The sequence below is a fragment of the Lepisosteus oculatus genome, chromosome 8 (genome assembly GCF_040954835.1).
Source record: "Lepisosteus oculatus isolate fLepOcu1 chromosome 8, fLepOcu1.hap2, whole genome shotgun sequence".
NCBI classification, from domain to species: domain Eukaryota; kingdom Metazoa; phylum Chordata; class Actinopteri; order Semionotiformes; family Lepisosteidae; genus Lepisosteus; species Lepisosteus oculatus.
This window is the reverse complement of record NC_090703.1, coordinates 51,369,429-51,387,225: the sequence shown is the minus strand read 5'-3', so window position 1 is coordinate 51,387,225 and position 17,797 is coordinate 51,369,429. Positions and strand designations below refer to the sequence as shown.

At 38.7% G+C, this 17,797-nt stretch overlaps 1 protein-coding gene across 9 annotated transcripts in view; it reads right to left on the bottom strand.

Annotated features, from left to right (window-relative positions):
• diaph2 (diaphanous-related formin 2) overlaps positions 1-17,797 on the bottom strand; it is a 491,250-nt gene that overhangs the window by 138,820 nt on the left and 334,633 nt on the right. For all 9 annotated transcript variants that reach the window (XM_015351699.2, XM_015351694.2, XM_069193808.1 and 6 more), the window contains one exon: positions 17,572-17,701. In XM_015351699.2, the coding sequence (XP_015207185.1) occupies positions 17,572-17,701 (130 nt within the window). The remainder of the gene's footprint in view (positions 1-17,571; positions 17,702-17,797) is intronic.

The following is a 17,797-nucleotide window of genomic DNA, read 5'->3' as shown; positions in this document are numbered from 1 at the left end:
AATGGCCCAATTTGATTCAAAGTACAGTAAATGCAGGTGCAAGATTCTGAGTTAAACTACTGACTGTGTATATAAAAATATGGTACTGTGTTGTGGAATTATCAATATTACCTTTGGCAGAAAAGAAATGTTAACCAGTCCCAAGGATATCTGCTTCATAAATGCCTTCAAAGCAGCTCTGACATTTTTCAATGTGAGCTTAAATTTTGCCTACGCAACCCTGCCCAAAATGTCGACATAGATCATGTAGTGATGTGGATTCAAAATGTGAAGCCAGCAGTATGCCATGGTGCTGTCATAACCACACAGATACCTGGGGATGATTAAGGTGTATTCAGTTTATCTAATTCACAAGTAAGAAAAAAAACAATATTATCTGTACAATACAGGCAAAAACCAATATTATGTGTGCAATACAGGCCAAATTTAAAACAGTACAGGGAAAATGGAGATTATGAGACAGATTCAGTGACTTTAACTCTTAAGGAATGGACACAGAATGTTTTTTTTTCACGCAACGTGTGTTACAAACTCCCAGCCTTTAAATGCACAACAGTATGTACTAACAGAAATAAGGTCCATATTCTAAAGACAATGCAGAGATGTCCATCACCAGTGATCAATGATTTCAAGTAAGAACAATAGTGTGCCCACATTTGCATTAATATGAATAAGCACCCTCCAGTAAGATAGCATACAGTACATACTGTAGCACACAGCCCATTAATCAAGGAAATAAACAGGTCAACATGTTTCTATGACCTAGACTACACAGGGATAAACAGGGTTAAGTTCCCAGAGCCTGCCATTTCATCATTTGGGAAGAGAATGACACTTTTTTTGAGAAATCAAAACTACAAAACTGAATGGGAGGATGACTCATCTTAAGTTTTTTTTTTCCAAAATCCAGAGCACCCAGAAACAAAATGAAAATCCACAAATAGCTTTATAAAATAAATCTAAAACAACAAAAAGAAGGCAGGTAGATGTAAGACCTATGAGAAACCAGGCTGCTTGTTGCTATTTATTCTTTACTGGATACTAAACAGCTGTGAGCTGCTTACTGGCACCACACCTGCTGATCACCTGTCTCTCATGCTATTCTGAGCCCATGGCAGATCTACTCGCTCAAAGGATGACATCAGAGAAGGCACACTGCACCCCCGCATGGAGGAACATGCATATCATTACTTAATTCTCTCTGTCTTGGCCAAAATTATCTAGAATGAGAAGCCTGGCTCCAGCTGGACTTATGCCAGTTTACATTCTCATGCATGATAACTAGTGCCAGCGATCGAGGAACTACAACTGTGGAGCCTGCAAAGTTACAAATGAGACCTATCCCCTCCAAACCCGGCTGAATTTTCACCTTTGCAAGAATGGCCAGAAGCCAGCTTAATCTGAAAGCTTTTCTTGCAGGGCAGAGAGAGAGTCAGAGAGATGAAATTGCCATTTGTCAAACCCTTTAATTATCTGATTGTGAAGAGTGAAGGCAGCTGCCTATCTGAGGTACAGAATAATGAGGGAGGTTTTTTGTCATTTTCGTTTTTATCTTTTATTATGAGCCATGGGTCCAGGATCCACAATCCTGGCAAGGGCGCTTGTGCTTGTTTGTTGCTAAGGTAACACCATTGTTCTTACCATCGGTACACTGATTCATTACGACATCTAGTCTTCTTTTTCTGTTTTTAAGGATCCTGGCTTTTAAGCTTTTGTTCAAAGTTTTCTTTGATAATTATTTCAGATGTATTTCCAAGAAGATGCAGGAACCCACCAGCAAAGAGACACTTGAAAGATATTAAGTCTCTGATTGAGTGAATGACTGATAAGGAAAGCAGGGGCATAAGTGAGCAATTTGTCCCCTGGGTTGCATTAGTTCATTTCAAAACTGCAAAAGGCTGTAATATATATAAGCATCTAGAAGCTCTTAGTCAATCTGCACATTACCAAGACATCCCCAGAAAGAACTGAATATGAAACATAAATATATCTACTTTAACTGGCGAGCTTTAGTTGTGGGTATTGAGAAGAATGAGTTGAATCTCTCTGCCATGTTTATGGATGAAGTATCTACTCATTGTACTTTAACATAATTAGAAAAGCATTTTACTACATTTAAATTGATAAAATGTTACATTTATATAAATATCTCTAAAAGACAAAACACACCCTGCAAGAAAATACAGCATAAATCTTGCTTTACAGTTGACCTCCATAAGCACCTTGTACTGTATTTCCAATTCAATCAAATTTCCAACAATAAGCTATGATGGACGAGTACATTTTACATTTAGAACAGGCATCGGTGACAAACAGCTGGCCTAGACTTATGGACAATAATTACACTTAAGAGAGAAATCCAGTATAAAACACAAATCAAACATAAACTGTATTAAACTGAAGTTCAGGATGTACTGGGTCATTACATAATCACTGCTCCAAAACATCTCAATGCCTCTCTGTCAGTCTCAAAAATCAGTGTTTTCAATGCAGCCCCCTGAGCCAGGAAAGCTATTTAGAATGAAACAGGGGTAAACAAACTCAGGAGAGGCTGCCTGAGCTTCTGTATGTTGAAGAGGTTGGAACCAATAAGCTAAAACCCACGTCTTTTTGAAACTCAGGACTGAGTGCAGAAACAAGTAATCAAGCACTCCAAGCAGGCAAGCAGATCAATTAAAGTCACTGATTAGCACTGGTGATTCAGAGCTCAACTGGAATAAAAACAACAGGACCAGGGCTAGGGACCCCTGGTCCAGAAGGGCTCTCAATGGGGAACAACGTGGGGCGAAAACTATCTCATGCCGGCCACCAGGTGGCAGTATTGCGCATTCATTGCATAATCTAATGTGCTCTGTCCTAGAATCTTCACTTTGGGGGTACAGTATATAGGCAAAGGCCAAGTTCAAATAATAATTACATTATCAAAATGTTATCCAAATTAGCAAACAATATAAAACTGAACAGTACTGCTTCACACACAAGGAAGCAACATTCCCATATGCAGCTCCACTCAGACACACACATCACTAGTTGCTTTCGTTTCCTTTTAGTAAAATAATTGCATCTTCACATCATCGCTTTCAAACCCTTGGGGTACACCCTTCAAGATTAGAGTGAAGAAGGAGTGCTTTTTTATTATTATATTTTCATATATATATATATTCTTTTGAGCAAACCAATCCAGCTTCAATTCAGAAACTGAAATCCATGAGGTATTTATCTTGATGGAAGTGTTATTTCATTATAACCCACTGACAAATCCTCACTTAAGAACACATGGTTCACATTCTGGCATATTCATGTTCTTTGTAAAACACAATCAAGCATTTAACCCTTCAAGTGCCACTGAACCAAAACTGCACTTTGACAGTCCAGTCTCTGGTCTCTGGTCTCAATATCACGAGCGCACACTTCAGCTACAGGTCTACCGTTAACACTATTTCAGCTTCAGGCTCCTGCGGTCTTGGAATGTTACATTTTTGCTACAGAAAAAACACAGAATGTATTAATTCATCCTGGGCGCTGGATTCTTTGAACCCTCTGGGAACAGGACACATTGTTGTTAATTACTGGAAGTAAACACAGTACCACGATGACTTCTCCCTCCAGTGCTTGTATACTAGCATGAAAGAGGCAAAAAGACAAAGCCCTGAAACATTACCGTGTCTGGAAAACAATGCATACATTTGCTGTACAGTAACAGTACAGTAACTACCATATCACAACAGCCTACGCAGAATTGTATTTGAGGGGAAAGCCAAGAAAACGTCACTTTCATATTTATGAAAAGTGAAAAAAAGACACTGATCTAAGAGATGTCTTTTAGGCCCAATGATTTGAATGAGAAAAAAAAATGGAGGAATTCCATAGATGTGTGAAAGGTGTAAAAGTAAAAACAGCATGCACAGCAGAGCTAGTTAATACACAGTATAGAAGCAAAGTGAATAAATTGAACACTGGAACCTCTGTTTCTACTTCCTACTATCAAAAGTGCGGATAATATCTGCTGTACCACAAATCATACTGTGGTCTCTTCTCTTACTATAAACAATTTTGGAAAGATTGAAAACAGGACACACCACATGGAGTAGCGATTTGCCCATGCGCCATGCTAATGGAGTACAGAAACAAGATAAATTAACAGGTCACTGAAAATCACATTCAGATGACACTGCTCTGGCTGTTTCTAAGACAGTTACCTTTAGAGAGAGTTCAAAGAAAATATACAGTACCCTAAAAAAGAGACTGATTTTCCTTACAAACTACCCTCAGCTGGAATACCTCAAAGTGCTTTTTTCTTTTATCAAGGATGCGTTCAGGGTCTTAAATTTATAAAAGATGTTTGCATTTCTGCCCACGGAAACCTTTCAATAGCACAAAGTCAAAACTGAAAACGGTTTAAATACATTTGAGATCTAGAGTGTATATAATGTTATACTGTATATGGTGATGGAGCTCATTGTGTCAAGCAGAGCTTCAGACTGTTTAGCCAAGCAAGGGCTGGAGATGACCCTGTGGCCCTGACACAGTGTGAACAGGAGAAAATACAGAAACGATCACTGCCAACGAGAGCCTGAACGATGAATGAGACCCTAAAAAGAATTGTGCTGCACAGGGGTGTCCCTTTTAGAATGCCTCTGGGGGGGGGGAGTGAAACACAAAGTGAGAGGTACCTTCTGGCCGGAGCCAGATGCCAAAGCTCCCTCCATCTTGGACAATCATTTCTGCAACCAGACCCCTCCTCCCTGTCAGCACCCCGAAACCTGCATAACTGTGTACATACAACTGCCTGGTGGCTACACTACTGTCTATACACTGTCTATCTTCAGTCAGTTGCATGTACAGTACTGTACAGTATATGGTTGTTACCCTCACCAGCACGTGTCTTAAGTAAGGGGCTGTACTACACTAAAGACTGGTAAATATAACCATTTGCAATTCATTGACAGTATACTGTATGACTGTAGTCTCAGCTAAGGTCTGAAGGCTTTTTGTCCTTAATCTTAGCTGAAGAAGAAAAAGTAAGAACACTGTCAAAAACATCTTGATTACATATTTCAGGATCTTTATTTATGTCCTGAATACATCTATTGCCAAACCTGTCACCGTTTTCTGAAACAGACTACAGCAAGTGTAAAAGCACTGAGATAAGAAACAGTCTGTCAGATTTTAACAGTATGGATTGGTTCATATTTATATAGAACAAGAATTTGTCTCTACTTTTGATCTTTTCAGACTCAGAGATGTATGTTCATCAGTATCCTTCTGAAAATTATTTCACTTTTTTCAAAATGTTTCCTTGGTACAAAGTCCTTTATAGATTGGATTTTCTGGCCTCTTAAACCTTAAGAGTCCCAGATTTTGTTAAAAGGGAAATTCAAAAGAATTTAGGGCACATCTCCACAGATTGTGGAGTGGAGTGGAGAGAGCGTTTTTCAGGTGTGACACCTGGAACACCTGCAGCTCCAAAAAAAGACATAATCACTGTCAAAACCATCATCAAGACATGTTTGACTCCACAACTTACCGTAAAAATACTAACAAGAGCCTCAGCAGCCTACAAAGGAATTATATTATCTTTTAACAGGTTTAAGTATCATACATTATCTAAACGTGTTTACTCTTCACATAAAACCATGTGACATTGTACCGTAGATGCATTTCTCATTTTACTACTGTAAATGATCTATAATCTTTTCTAAAAATCTCAATAAATCTGCTTCAAAAGAGGGCTAGACTAAGCCGCACGGGACCAGCCCGGAGCTATACTGGCCAAATACAGAAATCCGCAACGCAGTACTCAGCCCCTGCCCATCTGTCTCCTCTACAGACAGAGACATCTGTAGGAAGAGATACTCAAATATCGTCTCCTTCTCTGTCACTCCCCCCTTTTCTCTCTCAATTCCCAGAACAAACCGGTCTGCAGAATGACTTCATTGAAGTTTCATTACAACTGTAAATTAGATTGAATGAAAAAAAACAACAACTTGTGTTTTAACTCCATACAGTGAAGTATGCTGCTGTTATGTCTCTGTTGTAGGGCCAACAGCTATGAGCCAAAGACTTTGAATGGGAAATTGCCATTTTGTGCCAGTTCTGTAGTGCACCGCAGTGTCTCAAAATGATAACGGATAACAGATATATTCACGACTGCATTAATAACCCCAGAGTTAAACTTTTTTCTTCCTCTTTTCCCAGACTCCACATGACTTTGCCCTTGGCTACGCCTCACACTAAATAGATTTATGAGAACATTTGTGTCACACTTTCTTTTCCCCCACTGTCAAGATAAATAGGCACTGCAGTCCTGATTGAGTGGAATCACCATGCGGGCATTTACTTTCATTATAAAGCTATTTCCATTTATCTTTTATTTAGGGATCTTTAACAAGAGCAAATTGGCCACAACACCCTTCGCATGGATGTTCTGCCCACGTTCAAAGGAATTGGGCAACAGGAAGACATATCCAAGAAACGTTTTCGAACAGCTGCATAATGACATCAGATATTATAGTATGATGACCTTTCCTTATGCAATGTCAACCACAAACAGTTGATTGGAAATTAACTTCCATGTAAATGTGCACAGAATTTATCACAGAATTAGTCCCTGCTTCTGTATTCTGAAGTTTTACAGGGACAAATCTATTTTGACAGAGCCTATCTGAAATGAAGTATGAGAAAAAGATCCACTACAAAAGAATGAAGGATTCCTGAGCATTATTTTTTTCCAATGAGAGGTATTACGTGCCGTCAAGACCCAATTATCCATCAGATCCTGGTTAAGACTTTCTCCATATGCCAGAGAACAGAGGGCACTCACTGCAAAGCTGAGTCTGACCTCATTTTAGCTTAACTAACGTGATATATTTCCAGTTTGTTCCATTTAACAAGACATTAAGATGTTAGGATGAACTCCTGATCTTTCTCTGTATCACCTTTCCCCAGGGGAAATTATCAATCTTTAATTATCACTTCAGCACATTAAGCAGCTGTGGAGTAAAAGAAGGGCACACAAATGCACCCGAATTCCCTTGGAAGATGGTGTAGAGTGAGATGGCATGTGGTGCTCTCCGCAGGACACCAGGAGAGTTCAGGGTGAGGGCAAACACATCCACTCCCTACCCTTCAATCAAATGGACACAGTTGGCTGTGCCAGGCACCGAGAAAACAAAAAAAAGACAGAAATGTAACCTTCGGATGGCGCTTTGGACACCAAAGCATGTTACTTGTCTTTGACCCTTAGGCATGAATCTCCTCACCATCATAGTGATACCACAGCCACTCTAGACGTAAGGATAACCTATGCCTTATTGAACAAATAAACTATAAGATAACTAGACCGAGGAATCTAGTAAATTGATTCAACCTGAACACATTCTATAGTAAAACATGATGAGAAAGGAGGAAGAACACTGTCCAAGTGGCTTTTAAACAAAGACAATGCGTGGTCTGAAGGAAAACGGAACAACTCTACCCTGTACCCTGTACCCTGCCACGTCCTTCACATACTGTACCAAGTACTAAAATGAAGCGCAGAGTCACTTTTGAAATCACAAAAAACAATTATGGATGTAAGAAGTCCATTTGGCCCTTTTAGCTCATATAGTGGTTAGCAAACAATTTATCAAGGATCTCTCCCTGCCTTTTGTTAAAAGAAACCAGGGTATCAGCTTTGACAACATGTGTACGTACAGTAGCTTGTTCCAGACTCCCACAGCACTTGTGTTGAGAAATGACTCCTATTCTCAATTCTAAAAGCACCTCTTTTAGTAGTTTTCTTTTGTTGTGTTCTGCTTCATGTTTCGTTGTTGGTCCTGAAGTCCAATGGATTCACCTTGCCCATGAGAATTTATATGTGAAAGATTAAATTCATTGAGCTTGTGTATACTGGTGAAATTGAGTGGGGATAAACAGAAAAAAAAACTTTTGCAAAACTGGCCCCTGGTGTTGGGACAGTTGACAGATCCACCTTTATATTTTAATTAAGATTTTATGATGACATAAAAATATTTTTTTAAGGCGGCATCCCGATTATTCAGCATGTAATAAAATATTTTTAAAGTCACCACGGGCCGGTGAGATATGCACTCAGCTTATTTAATTATTATCATTTATTAGGGTTTTTCATTGTTAATGTTTGTCTTTTTAATTGATGAAACACAAATAAAGCACCTTTGTGGCTTTACTTAATTACACTGGGCACATATAAAAATGGAAAGGTGCCCTTCCTGACTTAAAGAACCTGTCTCTATTACACATTCAGAATAAAGCACAGCCTTTGAGTGGTCTTGACTCACTCTACACCAGAAAACAACAACAAAAAAAGAAACCACTTCATCTAACATTAGGCTGGATAACTAGCAAAGGTACTTTGTAACTAGCAAAGGGCTTTCTTCTTCCGTGGAGAACTCTCGGTTTTCAACAGCTTACAAATCCACATGCTACCAAGGAACCGACTCCTTCTGTTCATGCCTTCGTATTCCTGTCCAATTAAATTACAGACTCCTGCACAGCACCTGGAGATGGTATACATAAATATACAGAGTAGCCAGATTGTAAGCAGATATATTTTTGCAAAACAATTACATTTTAAGAAGGTATATATCAATAGGTCCATACAGTACATGTTCCCTTTTTATTTTCTACACTCAAATGTGCTGTGCAATTTATATTCGTATTTGTGTGGCTCTGTAGAGTACATATATTATTTTAATATCCTCTGCGAAAGGGAAAGGATGAAATGTAGCAGAGTTAGAGAGCCATGGACATACCCAGTTGTTTTATTGTAATTTGAATTGTGTGCTCACTTGGCCCTTAAATCATATTCCCTAAGACTTCGCTCTCATGCATCACATACCACTAAAGCATGGATTTGTGTCTGCTGCAATTTCTCTTCGCCCACAGTTCTACTATATTTGCATTCCTTGGGCTCGAGATACGCAAGGAATCACTTTGTTGCAAGAAAAGTCGCGAGTAAAATAATAGCGTTTCACAAGGGTATCGCAGGTTTTATTCTGTAATCTGTGATGTCTTGGAAGCAGCAACAAATTTACTTGTTCATTGCAAATCCAGAGTTAACAGGAAGAAAAAAGAAAGGCTGGTTTATGATGTGTCCCCACCTTTCACGTCCCCCTTCAGGGGTGATAGGGCCAGAATCAGAGACTCAAACACATTGAGTGCTTTTATAGTAAATGTTACCCGAAAAAAACACTTTTCCAATGAGGACAATGTCTCATTTTCTGGGTTTAATTTTTTCTTGTGATGTGTGCTTTTTATGTGTTGCAAAGCTTTGAGACTGTTTTTATGGATCCGATATAAAATAAAGTGTAGTATTTGCAATGGCACACATGGTAGGTGTTTGTTGTTGGTGCAGTTCAGAACTAGACTCCAAGTTGAAACTATTTTATGACAACTTTATGGCAGGAAAACACTGGCCTGTGAACTGCTTCCTGGAACATTTTCTTCACAGTCCTGGGTGCTCTTGCAGGAGTGAAGTGGGCCCCAGGCCTTTGTCTGTTTACTTACAGAAATACAAAAAGAGATTTATGCCCTGGTATTGCTACTGCTAAGTGAAGAAAGGATTGAGAGTTATGGGCAGAAAACGATGGCATACAAAATATGAGTAAACTGCTTTTTTTAATCCACCTCTTCCTCATGTGGGGGTGTAATGAGTTATAATGATCATTTTATAATATCAACAGTTTGATGCCCAAATATAGTAAATTGTTCTTTCTTTACAAACAGAGATAATACCAGTAAAACAAAACCAGAGTACTTGATTTCAGCCTGGTTCACAGCATCAGTAATCACACAGTGATGTGATGCTAATTCTTCTTCTATGAGCAAGACTATAGGCACAAACAGACAACAGAAGACATATTCATGAGGAGTTTGTTAAAAATAGCTGAACAGGTCTCTGCTTTGAACCTGGCTGCACAGCTGTCAGGGTCACCACAAGGGGAGGCACAATGACCTGGTCTTTGGGACCTATTCCCCTTCTCTCCATGAATGTCCTGTAAACTGTCTTTACACTCTGCTCTCAACACATGGCTACAGTGTGGCAGGAGTTGGGTGATGGATCACAAGGAGGCTGGAAGAGGAAAACATCAACCCCCCCCTTTAGACCCTGGGGGAGAAGACTGTTCTAAGCCAATAAAAGATGAAATCGTGTTTGGGGGGGGGGATTGCAGGCTAACTAGTCAGCATGGGAGCAAACTAATCAATTTTTCTTTACACAGTTTCAAAAGCCCATAACCAGATCATTGGTACTGTGGAATAAGAACTACTGAGAACTGGGATTCTCACTGCCCTGATGCCTTCTGTATCCACATTGTCCTTCGCTGACTGGGCTTTCACTTGAATAAGAAACTTTTCTTTTTAAGAATCCTAAAAAAATTGCTATTGGGGTGTTATATCAAACTGTACAAACCCTCAACTGAAGAGAACAGATACTTATATATTAACTATATACTGTATTTTTTTATAATGACTCATGCTAGTGTATAGCTTTTTTTTAAAGTGATAAAGCTACTGCTATTTCTAAAATATGTTTCTCAGTATTTGAATGTTATAGAAATGTGGAAAATTACTTTTACAGGCTTAAAAGAGGGTTAAAAAGGATGTCTAGCAGAATTACTTTAATGATTGCATGTACATGTCAGACAACCATTTCTAGTGGATTACACAAAAATGTGGTTATTATTGATTTGGAATTCACATCTTCAGCTTCGGAATTAACATTATACATTCAGATCATTAATATTATATGGGAATTATATGAGGCAGTTAAAATGGAATAGTAGGGGGAGGTATGCATTATGAAGTAATTAAGGTAGGTTCAGTCAGCAATAAAATGGGCAAAAACCAAACTGAAGTCCTTCACTTCTGTCAGATACCCTTTTTAAAGACACAGGTGATAAGAAGGGGAAGAAAGTTGGGTCTTGTCTGACAAACACGGAAGGGCAGAAGGAAGGCAAGGATCTCCTTTAGCAAATCAGACACGTCGGACTGCTGTTTTCAATCAAATATACTAAGAACTGAACCAGAAATCTGCTTGTGATTATTTAACGTGATTATCTCAGTTCTCCTAGTAATGGTTGCGAAAAGTTTCTATTTGTGAGTTGTGGCTTTAAAACTGCAAGCTATAGACATCTTATTGAGAGTTAATAGTGTATTTTTAGCTATTTTTGGTAAATTCTGTACAGTATATTGCTGAAGTGTGTATAAAATGAATGAAGTGAAGAACATTGTACAGCATATTCTTACGATACAGCATGACTGAAATAGAGCAGAATGCAATCCTTTAATACAAACATAGTCAAAAAATTCTTAGGATGGAAGAAAAGAGTCCTTAATGCAGAGACACAAATGCACTTTGAGTTTACAGTAAAAGGCCTATTAAAAAAATAAAGTACAGAGGCAAGAAAAAAATCAGAGGATATGATAATTCTAGATTTGTTCAAGGTCAGGGCGAAACATGTTCCAGATAAACACTGTCGCAGATTCACATGGTGTTTTACCAATTTACCTGACAGAAAAGCAAATGCTTATGAAAGATCTGCCATTTACTGTAAATTATTCATCAGTACATTGCTGTTAAACATGCTGTAAAAGCACTCTATTTGGGTGCTATCAAGCTAGAGCTGAGCCTCCACTGCAAAGGCTGACACTCAGCTGTGACCTTCCTCCTTTGTCTTCTTCATGTTAAGAAACGAGATAAACTAACAGAATAAAGAAACCACCAAGACCGCAGGGAGCACATGGAGGTGAAAGTGGGAGAACTCTGCAGAGTTTTTGCATGACTCTTTCACTGTATTGGCCCTCTGAACCTGTGAGGTCTCCATGTCACCTGTGAGTACTTCTGCTTCCCTGAGGGGGCTATCCTGCATCGGAGATCGGTCCCTTTTATTAATTCTGGAGGCTGAATGAAGGTTTTATTAGCTACTGTGTTGATGTGTTTTTGATTCCTGACTTAAGGACTCTGCACAAAATTGTTCTTGTGTTTCTTAACTCCTTGGATGGTTTGAGTATCTGTTCACTTGCTAGTAGAAGACCGCATCATTTGCATTTGTTTTTCTTGATCAATTCTCCTACTAAAGGAAAGATCTAACTGTTAATTTTACTCAATTAAAAAATACAAAACTCACTTTCACACCTGTTTCAAAGAGACATTCAACATAGCAGGGCACCTACAGTATAGTAACAAGGATGAATATTGTACCAGATACAATGCTTGTACATATAGGTTTAGGAATAATAATGTGCATAATTAGCAACTTGCATATTTTCAATTTGAGTTGAATTGTTTACCTTATGTACATTGTACATAAGAATTAGGCCAGGCCACCAGGAACAAGACTTAAGCTTGTCTTAAAATGTGCAGAAGTGGATTCTTAGGGGCCGATCATCAATATGCATGTCCACTGTGTGAAGAGATTGATACCAGTCTGCAGTGTAGCTACTATATCTATGCTTACTTCTGGACTGAAACAATATAATTCCCATGCATTAACCTACAGATCTTCCTCTGTAATCATACCACTGGGACGGTGGATCAGCAGTAGTGTCACCCAATACCAGGCCATGTCTTGCAGCAATTAAATGGGTCACATTGCTTAAGTGAAAGACGCAGCCTACCTTGTATGTGTTCCTCTCCCCTTATGCATCATTAGTCTTTTGCCAGTGACTATGTCTGCATGACGTACGGGTCCCTAGTGAACCATTACAACTTTTCCATTGTCCATTAAAACCATGCAAGATATTATCTTTGGGAATATCATGTGCTTCTTCCCAAGCAGAAGATGATCCAAGATTTATACAAAACTCAGGGATTAACGGTGGCTTCTTGGTCATTAATAAGTTTTATTCCACCAAATGCAACAGTTTTAATTAAAGTTCTCTAACCCTGTTTGGTATAATCCCCTGAGACGACCTATAAAACACTGGAGGGTTTAAATCAAGCTGTAAAAATCCTCAAAGCTGCAAGTTTAAGGGCTAGCCACAGGAGAAAACCAATAAAGGATTTATCAAACGTGTCTTGTAAACCAGGGAGGCTTCCAGGCCGATGACATAAAACAAAAGTAAAAAGGTAAAAATTTCAAGGTCACCAATGACGAACTGTGAAGCTTTGAGATCTGATCTCACCTCAGAGAAATAACGTAGCAAGACTGCATGTGTCTGCTTTTAAATTCATTAGTCAGTGTATTTTCCTATTATCTAAAGATGTTCCATTGATTTGTGGTAAAAGACTGTTCTGTAGTTCATAAAGAACTGGGGATATAACTGTGAGTAGGTGAAGTTGCAAAGCTAATACCTGCTTTTACCTTTCCTACATTTTTACAGTCGATTAGCTGCTTGTAACTGAACAAGTGATATGGCTTGAGAAACCTCTTCCCATTCACCGTATGTTCTTACAAGCTAAAAATAAAAATGTAATTCCTGCATACTGCAAATTTAGAAAAGATAACTGATATAACTGATATCAACAGAATTCTGAAGGAACCCGTGAGTGTTACTGTATGCTTACAAATTTGTGTTTTTCTGATATCTTCCCTTTAATTTTTTTAAGCTAATGATAGCAAAGACCTGTTTAAAAAACCTTGTAATAACTCAAACTCCCACCTCCTGCCATGTCCATCATTTTCAGTTGATGTCCAAATAACAAATAAAAACCATCTTCAGTTTGAATTTGGCACCTTCTCCATGATGTATAATGTAGACAATCTGTTCAGTGACCTGGGCTAAACTCTGTTTTGTTTTAGTTAGCTCAGTAGTCTCGGATAACAGAAAGGCAGAATTGAGAGATACAAGTGAAAGCCTCTTATGAGGAGCATATAGGGTCTCATTCACTAAATGCTGGTAAATTTCCATATTACCACCTGGTGAGAAGCCTCACTGTGCACAGAAATTAAAGTCATATTCACCAGACTAATGAGAAGCATAATTCAAGCATGGTAAAAGTGCACTTTGTACACAGCTACCATGTGGGGAATTAGCACAGGGTTTGCAGACAACAAAAGTGCATAAGGGCAGGAGAAGGTAAAGCACCCCTGAGTAATCAGGACTTTAACTGAATTCTGCATTCACCACCAACCCCCAGTACAAACAGTATCACAACCTAAACTTAACCCCATGCTTACTGTTTCTTTAATTCCTGAATGCTTTGTGTTAGCTCCCCTGAACATGCAGTGTAACTAGGGAATCAGATTTTCACTTTTAACTGATCAATAACAAGAACACAATCCTGATACAGAAAAAAACAAAATATTGCTACTTTCATCAGTGGTTTTAACTCAAGATTGTTTTAACGAGGTAGTAATGTTTCTCAGTATCTATTTCATTCAGGGTCTGGGATCACCAACCATAAATGGCAACTCATCAAGGAAAGAGAAAGTTACTGTAACTGTTCGTACGTTCTAAGGTTCCCACTGGCTTGTGCTTTGAAAGGTGGGAGAGCAGAGCAGAAGAATAGGGGACTAAACCCCAACAGAAACTCCAGAATTGTTCAACAAGGGTGGTCCAATTTTCCAGCAACTCCCACAGCCAAATGGGTACCAAGATTAGTTTATACCTTTCCTACTGGATCCTACTGGAGACTCCAAGAGGGAGCCCTGTTTCTTGGGCAGCAATTGTGCCCTTCCTCCTGTGAATTGTGCTGGAGAATAAAGTCCAGTTACGCTTCCTGGCATCAACATGGGATAGATTGGTATGGGGAAGTGTTTCCCTCTGGCTGTCTGACACAGGCTCAGATTTTATTGGGTAGCTATTGCAATTTGGACAACCCTTTTGACTCTGTTTGCATACAGTGTAACTCAACATTTCACGTTTGCCACGATGCAAATCAGAGCCTAACGTCTGTGTAGTAATGTAGTAAGTGAGAAGAAAGAAGTAAATGAGTAAACCCATCATCTATTCACTATCACTGCCAATGATTAGACCATTTGAACAATCCTCTGATTTATGCCAAAGTGTCACAAGTATAGTTCTAATATTAGAAAAAATACTAAAGTACTGATTTTTTTTATTTCAAAACTTTCCAGATAGAAAAGTATATCTTGTTTATATATTTCATAGAGCACTGACACCACCTCAGGAGCAGAGCACATTTTGTAATGAGCACTCTATGGCACTCTAAGGAAAAAACAACACACTACCCTCATCAGAAGTCTGGGGGCAGAATGAGCCTGGCCTTAAAACACAAATCCTCCCATTGTGGAATAAAGCATATTATTAATTATTATTTCTTTATTAAATCTGTGATCATTTGTTTGAACCACATTTACCGTAAATACTGTTTAACTCCCACTTCACATACTGTACTGTATGCTAACTTTCAAAAATCTAAAAACACATCAGAATGTTACTGTACGTTGTCACCTCAGTGTGCTTTTAACCCCACACAACAGGCTGTTGATGGTGAAGTTTATTTTGTTAGTTTCATGATTTTGGAATTCTGTTTATTTCATTGTACAATTTCAAGCTTCAGCTGTCAGTAGGGGTTTGCTTCAGCCTTGAAGACTCAAGCAGATATAACTATTGAGATCTGTGTTACGATAGTTATTACGTGGGATATTGTACATGCCCCATCTCCTTATTCAGGTGGTGAATTCTAAAGCATAGCACAGAAGTGACTGCTATTTTGACTCCAGAAAAAGGAAAAAAAAACAAGCCAAACAAATTCCATATTTCTGGCATGCAACACTATACTCTGTGTTGACATCGCAAATGAGTTTAGCACTTTACCAAGATCTGGAGATGTATTGTAACACTGGCATAGAAAATTAATGTTTCAATGTCTTATTCCAAGCAAGTTCTGTATTCATATTTGAAGGCAGCACTGTGCAGCTGTCATTCACAGGAAAAGATTTTCAGAAAATAATAACAGCAGTGGTATTTAGATTGTGGTGTCTTGCAGCATCCATGCATAGAAAACAAAACGTATTTTTCTTCTTTAAATCATGAGCTGTTTAAAATCATTTTATTAAAATAGTATAGTTTATTAAAAATTAAAATATTTGATAGCCCTTGAACATACATGAATAATGTTCAAAATAATTTTTAAATATAATACAAATAAATAATGATTTGTTTGCTCACCCTTGTGATGGCTTTCAGGCATAGACCTTCTCTTTCATATACTATAGAGCTCTTACAGTGAGGGAGTTTGGCTGTCCCCAAGTTTATTTAATGAAAAATAAAATTCAATCTGAAAAAGCTGGATTATTATTAGTAGTTGTTGTATTATTAATTGCCGTGCTTTATTACAATATTCTTAAAGAACATGTACTTCACAGTACTCCCCATCTGGAGTGGCCCAATGGTATCCATAGGAGCTTTGGATTGCAATGAAACACGATTATTTAACTTGTCAGGAAGCAGCTATTATCTTTTGCACTTAACAATTTCTTTCCATTAGGGCTTGCCAGTTCCAGTGTTAATCAGCACTTACACAGAGTTAATTCCTCAAAAAAATAACATGGGGGCTAAAGAGAGCTCAAATTAAAAATGATCTGTCTCAATGAGGGGCCAAAGTGTTAAGGCTGTGCGGCAGAGAGAAGCTGAAGAAGGATGGGAGCAGGCGCTACCTGCACTCTGCTGGGCGGAGGTGTGAAAAGAAAGCTGCAAGGGGGGAAAGACTGCATGCTTTAAAACACACAGCAGGAGCACCACCACCTGGCCCGAGTCAATGAAACCAAAGTACTGTATGTCATGCTTGAAATCTTTCTTCAGACGTATTTCAGGGACGGACTGTTGTTATTCTTGCAAGGTTTTAAAATTTAACCCACAGCAGAATTATAAAAGTGCTGGTCCCACAACATATCTACGCACATCTGCGCATTACCAGAAAGATTGCACTGGAAATGAACGTAAGTGCTCTTAAGGCTTACGGGCTTATTCGCTGAGAAAGACAGTGAAATTGTTGAAGGCAGTCTCAAGTGACAACACAAGCAACGTGCTTCAGGGTGGCAAAACAAAGAGCAAAATGCCAAATCTTATAAATACCTGTTGAATTAAAATAAATCAAAAAGGCAATAAAAAGATATTTGCATCTTTATGGCACTGATGCTTTCACTCTCACGAACAAAGAACCCAACTTGCTGTGTCTGTCCCCTGCAGCAAGAGCACATTTCATAAACAGAAACATCACTGTACTGCAGCTCAGCAAAGTCGCTTTACCTGAGCGCAGTGGCCAGCATCTAAAATAGATAAAGGCTTAACTGAACATGTCTGTCAGGTTCTTAATCAATACTAGACAAGTAGTTTCCTGCCTGGGCACAGCAGTGTGAATTTATAACATAAAGGGATTGCACACCATAGAGGACACACTGAAATCAGACTTGTACCGCAGAGCAGAGATGGTTCTCCTGCTATCAAAGAGCAATATCATTCCAATTTTGTGAACAACTAAAGTCATTTCAAGGAATTGCCACAACCAAAAGATCCGACCGGTTACAAACAATTTCACATTCTCACTGCCAATCGCATGCAGATGCCACATGGTTTATATTTATTTAGCAAATCACAAACCATGAACATCTACCATAATTAGATGTGGCAGCCACCTCTCACCTCTGCTGGCATTCTCCACATGTTCAAGTTCATCAGTAAACTTCAGGAGCTCAGGGTACTTCTCCTCACACTTTTCTGCAAGGAAGTGGAGCAGTGTTGTCTTCTGGTCAGTGGACTTCGTGTCTCTGAGCTGAAAGACATGGAGATGATCCAGAATGACCCATCAGGCAAGCATGAAAACAAGCAGATAGTGACCACAAGGTAACAGCAAGGGTTCAATTCCAGT